The 20,416-nt window shown below is 57.1% G+C and overlaps 1 protein-coding gene across 1 annotated transcript; it reads left to right on the forward strand.

Moving 5' to 3' along the window:
* The first annotated feature begins 272 nt into the window (after positions 1 to 272).
* TERT (telomerase reverse transcriptase) lies at positions 273 to 20,235 on the forward strand. The gene is made up of 16 exons (XM_084882615.1): positions 273 to 910; positions 1,024 to 2,350; positions 5,964 to 6,159; positions 7,590 to 7,770; positions 8,579 to 8,758; positions 9,500 to 9,658; positions 12,984 to 13,079; positions 13,600 to 13,685; positions 13,905 to 14,018; positions 14,334 to 14,405; positions 14,990 to 15,178; positions 15,513 to 15,639; positions 16,244 to 16,305; positions 16,632 to 16,756; positions 17,519 to 17,656; positions 18,112 to 20,235. Exons 1-16 carry the CDS (start codon positions 692 to 694, stop codon positions 18,213 to 18,215), a joined length of 3,375 nt encoding a protein of 1,124 aa, XP_084738741.1. The 5' UTR covers positions 273 to 691; the 3' UTR covers positions 18,216 to 20,235.
* Positions 20,236 to 20,416: the final 181 nt, after the last annotated feature.

The following is a 20,416-nucleotide window of genomic DNA, read 5'->3' on the forward strand; positions in this document are numbered from 1 at the left end:
GCTACCCGCTGCCCGCCCTGAAAATGATGCGGGAGCACCACTGGGTGCTGGCGGAGGATGCGACTGTGCCTTCGATCCCCCCAGACCTGCCTGGCCCGAGCAGTGGGGTCCATTCTCTCTTTTGTACATCATTATATACTGTCCTCCTTCTAAACCTCTCTACCGAACCCCAGAGCAGCCCTCTGTGCCTGAGTTAACGGTCCACGTGAGAAAATGATAAACTGGAAGGACCCTCTCTCCAGGGGATTCAGAGTGCACCAGGTCTCCCAGGGGTCCCCTCGGATACCCCCAGAGCCTCTCCAAGGTGGGCCTCGCTGCGAGCCCTGCATCCTGGGAGAGGTCGCTGGGCACCGGTGGGGAGGCTGACCAGTGCAGCGGGCGCAGAGGGTGCACACCAGGCCTCATGGACACCAGATGCCAACATCAGGCACCGAACACCAGAGCGGGAGGTAAAGTAAAGGGGCCGGGCACCATCTGTGACCCGCCCCTTCGGCCCGACTAGGCTCAGCCCCTTCCTCCCCCAGCCTCGCCTCCTCTGCGCAGACCCCGCCTCCCCTGCGCAGACCCCGCCTCCCCCGCCGGCTCCGCCCCTTTCCCCCGGGCAGCCCGCCCTCCCCCGGGACCCCTTCTTGCTGCACAGCGCGCGCGCGCCCGGGTTCACTACACGTGGGAGCGCAACACGCCTCCCGCAATGCAGCGCGCGCCCCGGTGCCGCGCCGTGCGCGCCTTGCTGCGGGGCCGCTACCGGGAGGTGCTGCCGCTGGACACCTTCGTGCGGCGCCTGGGTCCCCAGGGCCGGTGCCTCGTGCAGCCGGGGGACCCGATGGCCTTTCGCGCCCTGGTGGCCCAGTGCCTGGTGTGTGTGCCCTGGGGCGCGCAGCCAACCCCCGTCGCCCCGGACTTCCGCCAGGTGGGCTTCCCGGGGACTCCGGTCGGGCCTGGGATCGGGGGGGGGGGGGGGGCGAGGGACGGAGGACGCCGTCGCAGCCCTAATGCTCCCGGGCACCTCCATCCGTCCCGCAGGTGTCCTGCCTCAAGGAGCTGGTGGCCAGGGTCGTGCAGCGGCTCTGCGAGCGCGGCGCGAGGAACGTGCTGACCTTCGGCTTCGCGCTGCTGGACGGGGCCCGCGGCGGCCCGCCCGTGGCCTTCACCACCAATGTGCGCAGCTACCTGCCCAACACGGTGACCGAGACGCTGCGCGGCAGCGGGGCCTGGGGGCTGCTGCTGCGCCGCGTGGGGGACGACGTGCTGGCACACCTGCTGGCGCGCTGCGCGCTCTACCTGCTAGTGCCCCCCAACTGTGCCTACCAGGTGTGCGGGCCGCCCCTCTACGACCTCTGCACCCCAAGACACGCGGGCGGGACCCTGTCGGGCCTGGGACCCACGCGCCAGGCCTGGAATGGCGGAGGTGGCCGGGTGGCTGGGGTACCCCCCGGCTGCGGAACGAGGCGGCGGCGGCGGAGCAGCGCAGGGGGAAGTCCGCCTCCGGCCAAGAGGCCCAGGCATGGCCCGATCCCAGAGCCATGCCGTGGCCCAGGCGCCAGTGATCCCCGCGTGGTGACACCCGCCAGAGCCACCGCGGAAGCCTCGCCTGGGGAGGGCGAGCCGCGCAGGCCCGGGCGCCCCTCACCGCTGCGGGGCCGCGAGCGGGAGGCCAGCTGCCCTTTCTCCCGGCCCTCCCGGCCCTCCCGGCCCCAGGCCGCTCCTGGTCCCCGAGTGGTCGCTGAGACCAGGCAGTTTCTCTACTGCTCTGGTGGCAAGGAACGGCTGCGCTCCTCCTTCCTGCTCAGCTCTCTGCAGCCCAGCCTGACAGGGGCCCAGAGGCTAGTGGAAACCATCTTTCTGGACTGGAAGCCCCTGCAGCGGGGGGCTCCCCGCAGGACGCGCCGCCTCCCCGCGCGTTACTGGCGGATGAGGCCCCTGTTCCAGGAGCTGCTGGGGAACCACGCGCGGTGCCCCTACGGCGCGCTGCTCCGGGAGCACTGCCCGCTGCAGGACCAGGCCACTCCGGCCACCGCAGCGGCTGCGGCGGAGGAGGCGGCGGCCGTGGGGTCCAGCAAACGGGGGTGCAGTGCAGTGGGCATCAGCGCCCCGGAGGAGGACACTGGCCCGCCGCACTTGGTCCAGCTGCTCCGCCAGCACAGCAGCCCTAAGCAGGTGTGCGCGCTGCTGCGGGCCTGTCTTCGCAGGCTGGTGCCCCCACGCCTCTGGGGCTCCAGGCACAACGAGCGCCGATTCTTGAAGAACGTGAAGAAATTAATTTCCCTGGGGAAGTTCGCCAAGCTCCTGAGTCAGGAGCTGACCTGGAAAATGAAAGTGCAGGACTGCGCCTGGCTGTGCCAAAGCCCAGGTGAGGAGGTGGGTGCCAGGGCCCTGCAAGCCCAGGCCCCGTAAACACAATATGGTAGTGCCCCTCCTTCCCTTATCCCCCAACCCCTTGCTTCTTGGTGCTGCAGAATGGCTGTTTGGTTTCTCTGCCTCTGATCTGCTCTCCCACCCAGTTTGCATCAACCTACACGACTTTTTACGGACGCTGGCAGGTCCTGGGTGCTGGGAATGGGCAGTAAGCACCTGGAGCATGAGGAGTAGGGCTATGGCAACAGGATGGAAGCATCCAGAAGCTCCCCTGAGTGTCCCAAAAGTTAATTTGTAATCACCTTTTTGACATTCATGTTTTATTACCATGAAATAGTGCCCCGCTGAAACAGGTTGGGAATAGAATCAATTTATATATATTGATTTCAGAGAGGAAGGAGAGGGAGAGAGAGATAGAAACATCAATGATGAGAGAGAATCATTGATTGGCTGCCTCCTGCACACCCCCTACTGATCAAGCCTGCAACCCAGGCATATGATATGCCTTTGATCAGGATCAAATCAGCCACCCTTCAGTCCACAGGCCATCACTCTATCCACTGAGCCAAGCCGGCTAGGGCCAGAATCCACTTTTGCTGGGGGATGGGAGATAAAGCTCTGGCTTCCCAGATGCAGCTGGTCAGCCAACACACAGATCCCAATCTGAGTTTCAGTTGTGCAGCTGCTATGCCAGGGCAGGGCAGCTGGATGAGTGAAAAGACTGTCCTGCACAAGGACCCTCCCCATCTTCAGGAAGGAAAGGGTCCCCAGGGAGCAGCAGGGCGCTCCTCCTGTCAGGGAAGAGGATGGCTGCAATGGGCACTTCGGGAAGTTTTCTGCCAACCTGGCCTGGCTCTCCCCCCAGCCCTTTGGTTCTCTGGGCATGACGATGAGGTCTCTCCAGTCCAGCCACCACTCAGCCCCCTCTTGGCCAGTGTCCTCTTTGCTGCGCACCAGCCACCTTCCCTGCCCCCCTGACAGAGTAGAAGCAGTGAGAACAGACCCAAGTTTTGCTATACTTGATCTCCCCCAACACCCAAGACATTTAGGACTTTAAAAGAAAGATGGTTTAGAGCCTTCTGTTACAGCCAGATGCATGTTACAGCTTTCTGGGGTGCGGAGCCTTAAAAATGCCCGTCTCCATCCCCAGAGATCCCAATTGCAGTGGTTTCTTACGGGGAGGCAGACTCCCAAGAGACGCCAGGACCAGCTGATTCAGACAGCAAGGTGACCTTCCAGCAACTTGTTTTTTTGTTTTGTTTTTATTCTAATTGTGGGAAACACCACATAACATGCAATCTACCTCTTAACCACTTGCATGTACAGGACAACAGTGCTGAGTGTAAGAGGGCTGCACAGCAGATCTCTAGCACTTGTTCATACTGCGTGACTCGTACACCCACAGACCACCTGGAGCGGAGTGGGTGACCCTCAGGTGCGTCAGACTCAGTTGAGTTAGCTGACACACACTCACTGTACTTGGGACGTCAGCTTGCCTTGTGAAAGGAGAGTTTGACTTCTGTGACTCTGTTCCCCAATTTCCAATAAGGCCTTGCTCCACCATGGTGTTCTCCCAGGCAGCTGGGACCTCTGCAGCATCCTTGCTCACTCAAGCTATACCCTAGGCATTTGTTTCTTTCTGTGGCTGGGCCATGACAGCTGCCTACTGGTTGAATAAATGATGTACGGACAGCCAGCCTTGGCCTCTGAGCCACCTCTCCAGTCGCGGCTGTCCATGGCCACCTCTTCCCCCCTCTCCTGCTGGGACACCCCTTCCTCTGTGCTGGCTTTCTGCCCTGCCAGGCGCTCTGTTCACAGCATCCAACTCCTTTGCTTCTGTCTAGCCAACTTTGACCATTGTCCCACCTGCCTGGTCCCCAGCCTTGGAGGCCAGACTGCCAGCTGACCGCATCTGCCGCATTGTTTAGAGACATCACAAGACAGGTTCCTGATGGAAACTCAGGAGCTGCCATGGCTCCTTGCTTAATTACTCGGTCTCCCTGGGCTGTCTTATCCTTGGGCTGGTGGCAACCCCTGCCCCTAACCTGGGCATACACTGCTGCTGGCTTAGGTTGTGCTCTGCCTCTAACTCCCATCCAACCACACCATCACTTCTCCTGAACTACCATCCAAGTATGTCCCTCCTGTAGAGGCCACCTTTCCCTTCAGTGCAGAGTCTGGGCGCGGCCTTTACCAGACCTTTGTTTTGAATTCTGTTAGTTGTATCCTTCCTCTGCTCTCGTCCTCTGACCTCTCAGGTGGATGTCTGGTGGTGCCTTCCCTTGGTCCTGATCAGCTGCCTGTGTTCTGAAGTGTTATTCACACCTTTATATCAACTGCATTTAAGTATTTTGTAGTTTTTATCATTTCTTCTTTGATCAGTGAGTTCTTTAGACATACATTTTGGATTTTTCAAATGAGTGGATATGTTATCTTTTTGGTTACTGATTTCCAACTCAGGCGTGTCGTGGTCTGAGTGACCTGAACTATTTGAAACTTGCTTTGTCATCTCATCGACAGACTTCACCAGTGTCCCTTGTGTCCTGGAGGCCCGCTTGGTGGCTGTGTTCACGGTGTCGGCTTGTTACATGCTGTGGGAAACTGTGTCCTTCCCGGGGCCCCGTGCTGAGAGGCGCCTGTTTCATTGGGCCGTTTGTCCAGCTTCTCGTGTTCTGACAGCGTTTGCGTGGTTTTATCAGGCAAAGCACGTTTGAGAAGTTTTATCTTCCTGATGTACGTCTACTAATTCTTTTTGCCATAAAGTCTGTCAGAACACCTTAGAGAACATCTGCACTGGCTTTTTTTTGGTTAGTATTTACCTTATATCATTTGTCATTCTTTGATTTTTATTGTATGTTCAACCTTTTTATATCTCCATCATTCTGACATTTTTAAGTTTAGTTTGATCCAGTGTGAGACTTTGCCACATTCCTATAGAATCTGATTAGTTTTCATTTCTCTATAATTATATAGTTGTGTCTACATGTTTTTCTTTGTCATTTGCCTGCCTTTCCCACGTCCTTACTCCTCATTCTGGTTTTGCCTTCCAGTAGCTAGAAATTATACGCTCCATTCTCTTTCCTCAGTGGTTTTCCTTCTCCTGAGCAACAGAAGGGCCTTAGCATATTTTAATCTGGTCCCACCCCTACCTATATGTGCTTTCCCACTGGCCTGGTTATGTCCCAGATTAGGCACTGTTACTGTTTCCCACTGTTATTGTACATTCAGTTCTGTCCCCACCCTATTGTTCTCCATCCTATCTCTGTCCCACGTCTGCCTCTGGGTCCCTGTTCTTCTCCTTTACATGTTTCCATCTGTGCCATGGCCCTTGTGGCAGCCGGGTGACACTGTGGACCTCTTCGCACAATGTCTCACAGAATAAAATGCAGAGGACCACAGAGGAGGACAGCAGTGCTGGTGCGGGTTCACAGCACGTGGCATCCCTTAGCTGGGTGTGACTGCCACCACTCACCTGTTGTCCGGCCTGGAGAACCCCAGGCATTTCTGGATCTAGCAGCCCAGTGAAGATCCCTCAAGCCATACACACCAACACGTGACTGTGCATGATGGGCCATGCAGGGGGGGTGAGCATGTGCCTCTCGTTCCAGGTGGTCGCTGTGTCCCAGCCACGGAACACCGTCTGAGAGAAGCGGTCCTGGCCAAGTTCCTGTGCTGGCTGATGGGCACGTACGTGGTTGAGCTGCTAAAGTCGTTTTTTTATGTCACGGAGACGACGTTTCAGAAGAACCAGCTCTTCTTTTTCCGGAAGAGCGTCTGGAGCCAGTTGCAAAGCATTGGAATCAGGTATCACAGTCAGAGCGTCGTGTCACCCGTTTCTTCCATCTGCAGACACAGCCCTGGCTCCTGCTCCGGATTCCCTGTGCCCCCACCTCGGGGGTCCCCACCCAGCTACTCCCGGGGTCGTCCTAGCCCACAGGGGTCTTGGCTGGCAGGCACTCCTGGAGCGCCTTTTTCCTTGCCTGTAGCTAGGTCAGTGGTTGGCAAACTCATTAGTCAACAGACCCAAATATCAACAGTACAATGATTGAAATTTCTTTTGAGAGCCAAGTTTTTTAAACTTAAACTTCTTCTAACGCCACTTCTTCAAAATAGATTCTCCCAGGCCGTGGTATTTTGTGGAAGTGCCACATTCAAGGGGCCAAAGAGCCACATGTGGCTCGAGAGCCGCAGTTTGCCGACCATGGAGCTAAGTAATCTGTAGGGTCTCAAAAGCGGGAACAATAGTGCAAGCAAGCCACTTATCCCTGGCTTGTGGTCAGATTCTGTTTTAATTTGCACAGAATAAGTGGGATTTGTGTCACAGGAAAAACCTGCCTGCTTAACTCACTGTGGGAAGTATCTGGAGTCAGAGGTGTCTGATGTCAGGCAGGACCCTGAGATGGAAACTTCCAGAAGGTCGACTCACCTCTGAGAGGATTTGTCTTAGCTGCTCAGTGGCTGTTTCGGGTACAGTGTGCAGGACTGTGACAGATGTGGGCTGGTTTGGAATCCTTAAGGGTTAGGGGTGTGACGGCCCGACACACAAGCTTTCCTCCTCTCTGCCACCAGCCTGGCCGAGGGCTTGGCGAGGACCAGAGCAGGGCTCCCGGGCTCCCGGGCTCCATGCACATTTGGGTCAAACCCAAGCCTGGACCACACATCTCTGAAGGGAGGCAGCAACTCCTGAACCAGGGCCCAGGCCCAGTCCTGCAGCTGGGAGAGGGTCTGGAAGCCCTTATCATGGGTCTGAGGAGGTACACAGTGCATCCTGTTTAATAATTTAAAAGTTCATGACATGTGATCCCGAGTGGTCTCTTTTACCTCCCTGTGGGGACCATCCACTTGCCTGTTGGGCATTCAAGTACCTCCAACCTCCCTTTACCACCAGGACCACACTCAGGGAGCATTCTTAACCTCTGCCTCTCCCAGAGGAGGTTTCAGGGGGAAGGCCAGCAGGGAGCTGGGTGTCCCTGGAGAGTCATTTCTGACCCTTGTGAGGTTGCACCAAGTAGGCCCTCCCCCACATTCCTTGTGGCAAAACATGGAGCCTTTTTTCAGGGGTCCCGTCCTATCCCAGCCGCACTAGCCAGGGCTCTGGGGTCCCCGGCACAGAGGCCACTCCAGCAGTGTCTGGTCATGGTGTCAGGGCGGCCTCCTGGACACGGCACCCCTGCAGGTCGACCACCTGGTTTCTGTGTGGCTGCCAAGCCACCTCTCATGAGGTTCTGTTTCAGACAACACTTCGATAGGGTGCAGCTTCGAGAGCTGTCGGTAGCCGAGGTCAAGCAACACCAGGAAGCCAGACCTGCTCTCCTGATGTCCAGACTCCGCTTCCTCCCCAAGCCCCGCGGGCTGCGGCCGATCGTGAACATGGACTACGTCGTGGGAGCCAGAGCGTTCCATGAGGACAAGAAGGTCACCACCTTTGTTTCATTTTTTAAGCAAACAGCATTCAGCCTCAGGCCTGGTGTCCACGTAGACAGGCCGAGGGCCCCAGGGTGCCATGGGTGGGCCATACTCTTGTGTCTCAGGAGGAGCTCACAGGCAGGCCAGTCCTAGAAGCCGCTGCACAGGCTCGGAGACCCCACAAGGTTCCCATGATGTGGACCCGTGACATGTGGGACTGACCCAGTGCCCATGGTTCTGCCGTGGCACTGGGATGCACATTCTCCGAGATGCAGGGACGAAAGGAACTGGGCCATTTAGCCTACGGGTTCCTGGACCCTGTAGGCCCCCACCCTGTGATTAGCATCCCTTTCCACCTATGGCATCTCTGTCACCAGCAGTTCTGACCCCTTCCAAGTGCCTTCCTATAGCATGTGGGGCTGATTTTATTGTGTTCCCCCTCCCCCAAAAGGAAGTGGAACTGTTGACGTGGATCAGGGGTCTGGTTTGGTCTGTGAGTGCAGATGATGAACCTCTCATCTAGGGTGGGGAGGGGGCCAGGTGGGAGAGATGGCCCTGTGTGTTGCCACTTGTTTTTTTATACCATGTTTCTGGGAATTCTGGGGTGGGTCTCTGGGGATGCCCTGGACTCTGGAGTGGGCGTGGGTGGGTTGTCTATCTGGCCCTTCCACCTGAGGGAAGCTGGGTGGGCAGGGGGATGCCGAAGCAGAGCTGCCCCTCATCACTGGGCCCAGAGGTGGAGGTGGGCATTGCGCTCCGAATCCCCTTGGCTGGGGCCCTCCTATGACCCTGCCGCCATCCCGGACTGGCCCTGCAGGTGCAGCATCTCACCTCCAAAGTCAAGACGCTGTTCAGCGTGCTGAACTATGAGCGAGAGCAGCGCCCTGGCCTCCTGGGCGCCTCGGTGCTGGGCATGGACGACATCCATAGGGCCTGGCGTGCCTTCGTGCTGCGCATGCGGGCCCAGGACCCAGTGCCTCAGCTGTACTTCGTCAAGGTGGGTGTCCCCTCCCTCCCCAGTGAGCCCACTCAGCACCCTCAGGCTCGCCCACTGGGTGACTCCGCATCATGGACCCTGGCCAGAGCCTGCAGTGTGGCTGGCTTTTTCAGGGCCTGTGTCTGCCAGGGTGCGGTCCCTGTGGTGGAGCTGCAGCCTTGGGAGCGGGAGGGCCGGGGACCCAGGAGGGAAGATGCTCCATTTGGGAGCCTCTGACTCCTGGGCAGAAGCTTTGAGCCTTCCTTGCGGGCATGGACTCTGCAGTTCTGCCCCCCAACTCCACAGTGGCCCCTGCTCTTGGGGAGAATATGACACTGCACCTGCTCAGGGTGTTGGGGGATCCCCTTATGAGAAGGCAATGCACCTGGCTCAGCTCACAAAGCTGGGGTGCCCTAGCACCCTGGTCATCTGCCAGGGACCTGCTGCTCATCAGCCTGCACTCAGAAAGGGACACAGGCCCACCATGGGTGTCACAGTCTGGGGTGTGAAGAGAGGGACTCAGAGCCACCCTGGGGTGCTCAGTCTGGTGGGTGTGGGGATGTCTCAGCAAGAGCTCCATAGTGGGATGGGTGTGTATGCCTGGGATGGGGCTCTGGGAAGGGTGTTCAGGGGCTCCTATCACTCCAGGGTTTTCTAAGGACAGGCTGGGGCCCCAGCTTGGCAGAGCAGAAAGGGTGGGACTCAGGACACAGGGGCCAAGGTGAGTGTGAGCAGCCTATAAATGCACCTCTATCCGTGCAGGTGGACGTGATGGGTGCGTACGACGCCCTCCCTCAGGACAGGCTGGTGGAGGTGATCGCCAACGTGATCAAGCCCCAAGAGCACACATACTGCCTGCGCCAGTACGCCGTGGTCCAGAGAACTGCCCACGGACACGTCCGGAAGTCCTTCAAAAGACACGTAAGGCCTGTGGGTGTGTGCCATGAGGAGGTGTGTCCGTGACATGGATGTCTGCCCCTGCGGTCCATCCCTCCCCCATGGGCCCGGAGCCCCACTTCCTGAGCTCCCATGCTGGGAGGTGCCTCCATCCTTGTCATCCTCATGCTCTTGCTCATGTCACAGTCAATTCTCTCTTCAAGCCACTCCTGCCTGCTGTGCCTTCCCAGGGCCCCACGTTTGTGCAAGGAGGTGGCAGCACAGCCATGTGTGTGCTTCTTGGTGTCCCTTGGCTGCCCCCTGGTAGGAGAGCCCAAGACACACCTGTGGCTCCTCAGTGAGACCAGGTGCTTCATGGCTGGCACTGTGCTGGCTCTGTGAGGAGAGGGCCAGAGGGCACCTCACCCAGGACACCTGGGCCTCACTCACCGTTCTGCCTTCCAGGTGGGGCCAAGGGTCCTAGGGTGCCCCTCCCTGCAGCGGCCAGCGGCCTGAGGCCTCAGTGCTGAAGGGAAAGGACAATTGGAGTTCAGGTTGCACTTGAGGCCCAGTCGGCATATGGGAATTTCTGAGCAATTGTCATGAGCATGTTGGAGTGTGAGGGCACCCAACCTCCTAAACCTGTGCCGTGGGAAGGCAGGAGTGTGCAGAGAGTTCCCCCAGAAATTCTTGGGAAAGGCATACCTGAACACCCCTGGGCAAGTCAGGTAAGTGTGGGTTGCAGATCCAGAGTGGAAAACACAGTGAGATTGTACATTTGTGGACAGATGGCGCCACCACCTGCATCAAAGGATAGAAAGCCACCAGCAGCCATGAGGCTCCTCCTTTCTCTCCAGGTGCCTGTCCCTCTGACCTCCCTCATGCAGACTCTCTTACCAGTCTCAAATTCCGTGAATGTGGATTATACAGATTGCCCTTCCTGTCTGGTTCCCATTGCTCCCCAGTGAGTCTGAGAAGCAGCTGGGGCCCCGGGAGCAGCTGCCATTCACCTTGCTCGGGGCGTGTTCCTGTGCCCACACTGCTCTCCGCCGCTGGTGGGCCTTTGCTAGTTCCGGGTGGGGAGGTTTGAACGCTGCTGAGAGCATTACTGCGATGTGTCATTTGGTGGATTCGGGTGGAGATGCCAGGCCATAGGAGTGCTTTGTTTAGTCTTAGACATCACCAGAGAGTGTTCCTGAGTGGCCTGTGCCACAGTGGCCATGAAGCACTGCGGCCACGGGCCAGGCCTGGGCTCTGGGGGCAGCCACAGGGACACCAAAGTATGGGAGGGCCAGGCATGCTCCTGCTCACACACTTGCAAGTGTCAGCACTTGGGGGGTGGGAATGGAGGTAGCCTGGATTCCCGGAGGGTGGGCACAGCGTCTTGAAGGGTCTTTTAAAAAAAATATATTTTATTGATTTTTTACAGAGAGGAAGGGAGAGAGAGATAGAGAGCTAGAAATGTCGATCAGAGAGAAACATCGACCAGCTGCCTCTTGCACCCAATGTACATCCCCTTGACTGGAATTGAACCCGGGACCTTTCAGTCCGCAGACTGACTACCACTGAGCCAAACTGGTTTTGGCTTGAAGGGTCTTGACTTGCATTCCCAGTGACCTTTCTTCCACCCTTCACGTTGACATTTCTTGCATGAATGCCTGTTCAAGTCCCCTCCTCACTCTCTGACGGGCTATCTTTGTTATTGACTTATAGGTGAAATTTGTATGTTCTGAGTATGAGTCCTCTATCAGGTGTCTGCCTTGGTTTGTCTCGCCTTTTTAGTTGCAAGGGGAGTCTTGATGATGAGAAATTTTTAATTTTAAAGAAGTCTTTATCCATCGTTTTTGGCTGAAACTGTGTTCTGTTTTAGAAACCTGCCCCTTCTTCTTTTCTTTTTTTAAAACATATTTATTGATTTTTTACAGAGAAGGAGGGAGAGGGGTAAAGAGTTGAAAATATCAATCAGCTGCCTCCTGCACACCTCCTACTGAAGATGTGCCCGCAACCAAGGTACATGCCCTTGACCGGAATCGAACCTGGGACCCTTCAGTCCCCAGGCCTAAGCTCTATCCACTGAGCCAAACAGGTCAGGGCTGCCCCTTCTTTCTTATACATGTGTTTTCCTTCAAGATGTTTATTGTTTCCGCTTTCTCATTCAGGTGTTGGGTCCATTTTGAATTAGTTTTTGTATATGGTATTTTTAAACTGCTCTGTTTCTGCTTAAATCCTAATTTCTCGTCAACCTGCTTCCAGTTCACTAATCTTTTTCTGTCTCTAATCTTTAGTTAAACCCACTTACTGAATTCTTAAGTCCAGCAATCCTGTTTTTCAGTTTTAGAAATCCCATGTGAATTTTCTCATACATCCCAAGTCTCTGGTAAAATGCCCCGTATTCTCCCCTATTTTATTGACTTTGTCATCTTTACTGATTTTATTCCATAACTCAGTAGCCACCCTGCCCATAATGGGCTCTGATGGATTGTGCCTCTTTCTGCTGTTTCACTTGTGATTTGGTTACACAGGCCTGTTCTTCGGCACGCCTCACTATGTTTTTCATGAGATGCCAGACTTTTCAGTTAAAGAATGTAAAACATGGGTTTTTACACAATGTTTTTCTTCGGGGAGGATAATATTTTCCTGAAGTTGGAGTAGTGAATGGCCTTAGTCCTGCAAGGGTCATCTTTACACTGTAGGCTGGTCTCCTTCATGTTCTCCGTCGTTGGCTGTGGCCCTCTGCTTCTCACCTGAGAGCAGCCCTTGGTGGGCCTGGGCTCCTCTCAGCTCCCTCTACCCCCGGTGGCTGCTAGGACCACGCTCAGCTCCGGCTTCTGCCAGGTTCCCTGCAATCTCCCCGGAGTGCCTGACGCTGGGGGTTGGTCAGGATTGAAGAATAAATCACTCACAGTTTTGACTCCTTTGTCTGCAGCCCCCTCCTCCCAGCACCTGACCCTCAATCCCAGTTGCTTTGATGGCCCTGAACCCTAAGTGTCTTCAGTCATAGCCCCCCACTTTTTGCTTAAGCTCCACCTCCTTGGATTAGACGGGCCTCAGAGAGATTGCAGGATGCACCCAGGGCTAGTCCACCTGCTTCCTGCCTCTCCAGCACCCCCCAAGAAACTTCCTCCTGCACTCTACCGGCACAGTAGTCATGGGGGAGGTGACTGCGTGGCGTCCTGTAACTTTGTGGCACTCTCCTCTCCCCGCGTCTCCGTCCTCCTTTTCCTGAACACAGGCTGCTCGGTGGGGCCTCCCTGGATTCCTCCCAATCCCGACTTAGTCTTCCTTGCTGTGACTTCTGCTTGTCGATGTCGAGGCCAGGGCCCGGGAGGGAGGCGCCCACCTGCCTCACACCTGTCCTCTTCGCCGGCAGGTGTCCACCTTCACGGACCTCCAGCCTTACATGAAACAGTTTGTGCAGCAGCTGCAGAAGACCAGCTCGCTGAGGGACGCCGTGGTCATCGAGCAGGTAGGTGTGGGCAGACGGCAGGGCCGACCTCAGGCAGCAGACACTTGCTGTGCCTTCAGCCATATTTCTCTTTTTGCACCTCACTGCATTCTGTGCTACTGTCCAACTGCTTTAAGCTTTGCTAGAGATGTCTTCTCCCTCAGTTTTGATCTTGAGGCCAGAAGGAAACGCGCCCCTGTGCTATGGGAAGACACATTAGATTTGACCCCTCAGCGGGGAAACCCAGGTTTCGTGTGCCTGCACAGGGACTGCTCCTGAGTTTGTGGCTTTCGGTTGAGTCAGTCCTCCAAGTATGGCTCTGAGCCCTCTGGATGGATGCCTTTCCTGTGGCCTCAGGGCCCCACCATGTGCCACAGAGTCAGTGTGTGTGTGGCACAAGCCGTCTGGGCCAGCGGTCCTGGGTCTGAGCCCAGCCAGAGCCACGATGACCCATGCTGTTCCTGCTTGTCTGCTACCACCCACCCCTTCTTCCCCCTGCGTGTCCTGCTCACCCACGTGCGCCTCCCACTTGCCGTTCCAGAGCTGCTCCCTGAACGAGGCCAGCAGCGGCCTGTTCGATGTCTTCCTGCGCCTGGTGTACAACCACATCATAAGGATCGGGGGCAAGTGAGTCAGGGCTACCTGCTGCACGTTGGTAGAGAGTCCTGCCCCATGTGGACGGTCCATGGCAGGGCTTTGTGGGCCAGTGTGTAATCCATGTTCTCTCTGTGTATGGTGTATGCATGATTATGTGCTATAAACAATGTGTCTGCATGTGTGTGTGGTCTGCACGCATGAATGTGATATGAACATGTGCTCCACCCTTCTGCCCACGTCTCCCCCCAGGTTTTACATCCAGTGTCAGGGGATCCCCCAGGGCTCCATCCTGTCCACCCTGCTGTGCAGCTTGTGCTACGGAGACATGGAGAGCAGGGTGTTCCCTGGACTTCAGCAGGATGGGTAAGAGGTTCCTTGCCATTGTGCCCTGGATTGCTTTCGCCCCCTCCCATGCCCTGGTGCAGACAGGGCTGCCCTTTCTTCCCGGAGGTTTCACAGGAGGTAGTGAGCAGGCCTCAGACGTAGGCTGCGTGGCTCCCAGTGCACCGGGGAACGAGGCGTTTCCAGAGGACCCAGCTGGTGGCTGAGCTGTCGTGATCACAGGGCCCCTGCCCCCTGTCCCCAGCCCCCAGCCAGTACCGAGTCGCACAGATTACTTTGTTCTCGTGCATGTGAACTCGTATTTAACGCCCTTCCTCGGGCCTCTTTCCCTACCAGGGTGCTCCTGCGTTTAGTGGACGACTTCTTGCTCGTCACACCTCACCTGACACAAGCGAAGGCCTTTCTCAGGTAAGGGTCTGCGCACTTGTGTCTCGGCAGATGCTTCTCTGGCCTCTGCTGCTGACCTTGCTTGTATCAGAAGTAGTTCTCACCTTGTGCTCAAGCCTCCCACGGCGTCCCAGCCACCCGCTGAGGGCACGTGGCACAGTTGTGCGGGTCTGAGGCCCCAGGCGTACAGCGTAGAAGCCTGGAGCTGAAAGCGTGGCACCAGACACATGTATCCCCAGAGTGGACACAACTGGCCATTGCAGAGAGGACCTGTGTCCTCCATGGGCCCTGCCTGCCCTCCCATCTGGCCCGTCTCAGTGCTCAGCCTGGAGCCTGAGCTCTTTGCTCACCTGTCTTAGTTGTGAGCAGAGTCATATGGCATCTACTTAGCCTTCAGGACTCAGCCTTGTGTTTCCCTCCCCTGCTGCCGGCCTCTGCCCTCCTGGCAGCCACCCTGCTCTTTGATCGTTGGCACTGGTCATCCAGAGCCTTTGGAAACAGCACCTGGAGGCCCACAGGATCGGTGTGGCCTCCCTTCGAGTGCTTCTGAGACCGGGGTTGGCATCCCTCTCCTTCCGGTGGCTGAAGTGGCCTGTCTGCTTCAGGACCCTGTCCAGGGGAGTGCCAGAGTATGGCTGCAAGGCGAACTTGCGGAAGACGGTAGTGAACTTCCCCCTGGAAGACGATGCCCTGGGCAGCACGGCCCCCCTGCAGCTGCCGGCCCACTGCCTGTTCCCCTGGTGTGGCTTGCTGCTGGACACGCGGACCCTGGAGGTGTTCTGTGACTACTCCAGGTGAGTGCGCCTAGCCAGGTGTTTGTGGGCCAGTCTATCTTGCTCTGTGCAACACGTGGCTACGGTCCCGTAAAGTCAGAGGCCTAGGTGCTAGCTCCCCCTCCAGAGCAGGAGCATGTCATTCTTGTGTGGGTGCGGGGACCGGCCAGGTGAGTTTTCTGGAGTATTTTTGGTGAAAGGAAATTGTATGGCAGACTTGGGGACCCCAGCATGTAGGGGAGCAGTATAGATCTGAGCCCAGAGATTTCAGGTCCTGCTGGACACCAGGCTCTCTGCAGTGAGGGCACGCACTTTAATGCCCATCCATAGCCTCGCTGGATGTCATGTGTTGCAGTTATGCCCAGACCTCAATCAGAGCAAGTCTCGCCTTCAGCCAGGGCTTCAAGCCTGGGAGGAGCATGCGTCGAAAGCTCTTTGCAGTGTTAAGGCTGAAATGTCACAGTCTGCTTCTGGATCTGCAGGTGAGCATGCCGCCAGCAGGTGAGCCATGCAGCCAGCTGACTTTAGAGCACAGAAGACCTGCTGCTCAGTCTACCTGTTTTCTAGGTCCTATTGTGTATTGTGTGTGTATAAGTGTGTGGATTTGCATGCACGTGTGAGTGTGAGCATGTGTGTGTGTGAGTGAACGCATGGGTGTGCGTGCATATGGGTATATTTTTACATGTGTGCGTGCATGGGTGAGTGTATATATATATATATATATATATATATATATGCATGTGAGTGTGTATATATGCCCCTGAGGGTCCTTTTCCTTATCCCTCCTCCTGCTCCCATCTTCCTCAGCCCTCCTCCTTGCAGGGTATGGACTCAGGCCTCAGCGGGCTCAGGCTTTGGAGCCCCAGGGCCCACGATGTCATCTCGGCAGGTTTGGGCGCTCATCTCCCTGTCCCTTTCTGCCTGGCTCCCTCAGGCAGCTCCTGACTCCATTCCAAGCGGTGAGGGGCCACCAGTGAGGACACAATGGTCCTTTTTTAAAAACTCCATTTGAGCTGATGATAAAGTTAAAGATAAAAATTTAACCTTCAGATGCATTTCCAACATTTCCTTTCCTTGTGGCTCCAGGTGAATGGCCTTCAGACGGTTTGCACAAACGTTTACAAGATATTCCTGCTGCAGGCCTACAGGTGGGCCCACTGGCTGCATTGAGCTCCACCCCACTTGGGAGAGGGTCCTCCAACTGCAGAATACGGTCCCCTTCCAGGCCAGGGGCGCGGCCCCACCCCGTTTCCAGGCCTGGCTCCCCTCCCCCGGCAGTGGGGAAGCCTCCACCTCAGCAGGGTGAGCGTGAGGGAGGGGTCAGGTTGCTGGCTGATGGACACACGTGCACGCTGTTTGGAAGGGGCCCTGGGAATGGGCCATGTGCACACCGGCCCCTGTAGACACATACACACCTGCTCGTGCACACGTTGCAGCCACGAGACTTTCCTCTGAGAAGCCTGACCTTCCTCAGGTTCCACGCCTGTGTGCTCCAGCTCCCGTTTAACCAGCACGTTCGGAAGAACCCCTCGTTTTTCCTCCACGTCATCTCTGACACCGCGTCACGCTGCCACGCCCTTCTGAAAGCCAAGAATCCAGGTGGGTGCAAGGGACCCAGGGTTGGGGTGGCCTGTGGTGCTGGCAAATGCCAGGTGCTCACTGCACGATTCCGGCACGGAGCTGCCTGTGCTCCATGGGCGCCTGTGGCTGGCACGGCTCCGGCCTGGTGTAGCGGAGGCGGGATTCAGGGAATTGGGCTCTCGACACTTCCCGGCATGGCTTAACCTGCTAAGCACGAGCTGACCTCTCAGCCGCCCTCGGCTCTGTGGGCAGACATCTGTCCTGGTTTGCATGCTAGGGGACATTGGGGAGCTGCCTTCTCCCGGGCAGGGCCTCCTTCCAGGTGCTCAGGGGGTGCTTGCACAAATCCAGGCAGTAGTCAGGAGGAGGCTGGGCCCCAAGTCCCCTGCCTGTCTTGGGGGGTAGGGGTTGAGGTGAAGGGTCACCCACACCAGCCACTTCGCCCGTCTCTGCTCCACAGCCTCTCGTCATGCACAGTCATAATCAGCCTCAGGTCAGGTCGTGCTGTGTCTTTGTGGTCCTGAGGTTGACCGACTCAACTTTCTGTTTATTTCTGTTTTGAGGACGTTTCTTTGAAGAAATTGAAAACATTTCAGTTGTCAGAATTCTGTGCACCATGTTGTCAGGTGGCTCCTGAAACAAAGTCTCCTGTTTGGCTCCCGCTCCTGCCCTCAGCCCCGCAGGGACCGCTTGCGTCCCCGGAAGCACAGGGCCTCTCCTGGGAGGAGCGCTGGGAAACGGGCCAGTGGGAGTGTCAGCCGCTGCATGTGTTGTTCCCAGGGATGCGTCTGGGGACCAAGGGCGCTGCAGGCCCATTTCCTTCTGAAGCCGCTAGGTGGCTGTGCTTTCACGCCTTCCTGTTGAAGCTGTCTTGCCACAGCGCCACCTACAGGTGTCTCCTGGGATCACTCCAGACTGGTAAGCTCAAGGCACTCCTTGTCCACCCCTCTGTGACTGAGTAACAGGGGTGGTGGGAACAGGAGCCCCCAGATGATAGGGTACAGGTGGTTTGAGGGTCCTGGCACACTCACCTGGAGGGCCTGGTACACCCAATCAGTCGCTCCACCACCAACCCTCCAAGGCTTACATTTCCCGCGGGAAATGCGTCTCCCTCCCTCTCTCCTCCAGCCCCACTGGTCTGAGTGCCCTTCCTCCCACCCCTGGCCTGTGTCCTGGCTGCTGCCCCATCTTCCATGCTCTGGCATCCTTACTGGTCCCCGTCTGTTCCTCGGCCTTGCACCTGAAGCCTGACTTGCACACAGTAGGCGCTCAGGACTCAGCCATCTCTTCCTGCCCCTCAGTGGGTCCAGGAAGTTGAGGTGAACATTCTCTGGTTTCCTCTGGGAAGAGGTCTGATCTCAGTCACCTTGCAGCCCAAGCGCAGCTGTGCCGGCAGCTCCCGAGGGCGACGCTTGCCACCCTGGAGGCCGCAGCCGACCCAGCTCTGACCACAGACTTCAGGACCATCTTGGACTGATGTCCAGTCAGCTTCTCACAGGCCCTTGAGCTCATTTCCAGCTGGTTCCACCCATAGGGTCTGGCCTCTGTACCTCGAGACCCCAAGACCTGTGCTGCTGGCTGGGCTGCTCCCTGGAGGGGGTCAGCTCCCAAGTCATCGAGGAAGCAGAGCCCACCCAACCTCAACCACACCCCACCCCACCACCACTTTCTAGTGACAGGTTTGTTCTTCAGCTGCCCGCTGCCAGGAGGAGGCAGGTACGAGAGCCTGGTTGGGGCGTTGGCATCTGGCAGGGAAGCATCAGGGACCTTTGTCACCCTCCTTGCTGCGGGGTCACCCTGGTCTGCAGGGATAGCTCACATGTGGTGGGTGGGTGTGACCTCCTTCCTGCTGATCGGCTGTGACTCAAGCCGTCCACACCCACTGGAGCAGCATTCGCCCCGCTGACCCCCCAGCTGCATCCAAAGTCCATGTCTCGATGAACTTGCCCAGAAGCAAAGAGCCCAGTCAGCTGTTTGAGCCCATTCCCCACTGTCCACGCCCACGCTTCTGACCTGCGTGTCCCCAACCCCTGCCCAGGCTTCCTGGAGCCAAGCATACAGCACCCCCCACCCACTTGCCACTTCCACTTCCGGAGTTTTCTGCTGGCCCCACTCAGCACACAGCCCGTGGCCCCTCCTACACTACCTTCTGCCTCCATGGATGGGGTGAGAGCTGTGAGAGAAGAGCCTTTGTATATTTTTTTTAGTTTTTTGATATTTCTCTTATGTTTGTATTAAAATATGTACCACATAAGTATGGTTATCTATATAAACACGAGTATTGAGTTGATGTGCATGGGCCCGTGGTTTGGTGGGGCCTGGAGGGTCCTGGGGTGGAGATGTGGTGGGAGGGAGGGAGGTGGGTAGATGGGAAGGGCGCTCTCACAGGGCAGATGCGGCATGCCGGTGGGCGGGAAGGCCCCAGCCCAGCACCTCCCCTGCCGACGGCTGACTGCACTGGCTCAGCTTGGAGGTGACCTGGGAGCTCTCGAGGCAGCAGATTTCTACCTGAGCTCTGGGTTTCGATTCTGGAACAACACCTACTTGGGGTCCTGTCCCCCGAGTTTATAGTTCAGGTCTTGGGTGGGACCTGAGAATTTTCACTTTTACCAAGTTCCTGACACTGCTGGCTGGTGGGGTGGCGGCCCCACACAGAGCTGGTCTTGGGGCATTTCTATGCAGTGGTTTGGAGAGCAGACAGCAGCTTGCTTGGTCCATCTGGTGTCATGCCCCCCACATCCCTGATCTGATGCCCACTTCTGGGCCCACCGTGTCCTCCGGTCCCTGTGAGGAGCCCCAGTGAGCAGGGCTTGTCCTCGTAGTGGAGGTATCATCAGGAAAAGGAGCTGGAGTTAGGCCCTCATCCTTGTGGAAATGACCCCTCGGGTGGGAGACCCACAGCATGCCTGTCTGGACCTCTGTGGGGGCACGCTGTGCACCCGTGGGCTATGCAGGGCCTTGGACAGACAGCTGGAAGGATTGCACCAAGAACAACAGAAAGGGGTGGCAGCTCAGAGGAGGTGTCATTGGAAAGTCCCCACCAGGGCAGTTGGCTCTGGGGTAGAGTGCTGAGCGAGTTGGAGGCTTTCTTCTGGATGTCCCTAATGGGGCCACAAAACGTGACAGGTGCCGCTGAGTGTACCTGGGAGGGGCTGTGTGCGTGCTGCGGTCGAAGTTTATGGATATTGCCTTGTTTACTGCTACTGTGGCGAGCGTTCAAGTAACTGGGCAATGCGTTTATGGCTGACCCAAGTCCACCTTGTGCATCGTAAATGCCCAGGAGAAATGAGCAGCGAGAGGCTGAGCCCCACCCGGGGCGCCGGCCTGCAGTGCCCTGGCTATCACAAACACGGGAGGACTGACCCTCAGCCCAGGGTGGAGGGCACTCGGGGCAGGTAGGACAGGGCCCAACCGGGCCCTGCAGACGCCTGAGACAGCAGATTTCAACCTGAGCTCTGGGTTCCTTGGTGCTTGAACCACACATAGTTGGGGTGCTGTCCCCCAAAGTTTATAGTTCAGCAAGTCTGGGGTGAAACAGGCACCTGAGCTGACCCTCGCTGGCCACCCCGGGCGTTTCGGGCATTTCCATAGCAGACTGGGCCCGGGAGGTCAGCGATGGCTCCGTTATCCGTCTTCTAGAAGCTGTAGAATCTTGCTCTCTAGGAAATACACCCCGGG

This window comes from Pipistrellus hanaki (assembly GCF_964339955.1).
Source record: "Pipistrellus hanaki genome assembly, chromosome: 4".
Taxonomy (NCBI): domain Eukaryota; kingdom Metazoa; phylum Chordata; class Mammalia; order Chiroptera; family Vespertilionidae; genus Pipistrellus; species Pipistrellus hanaki.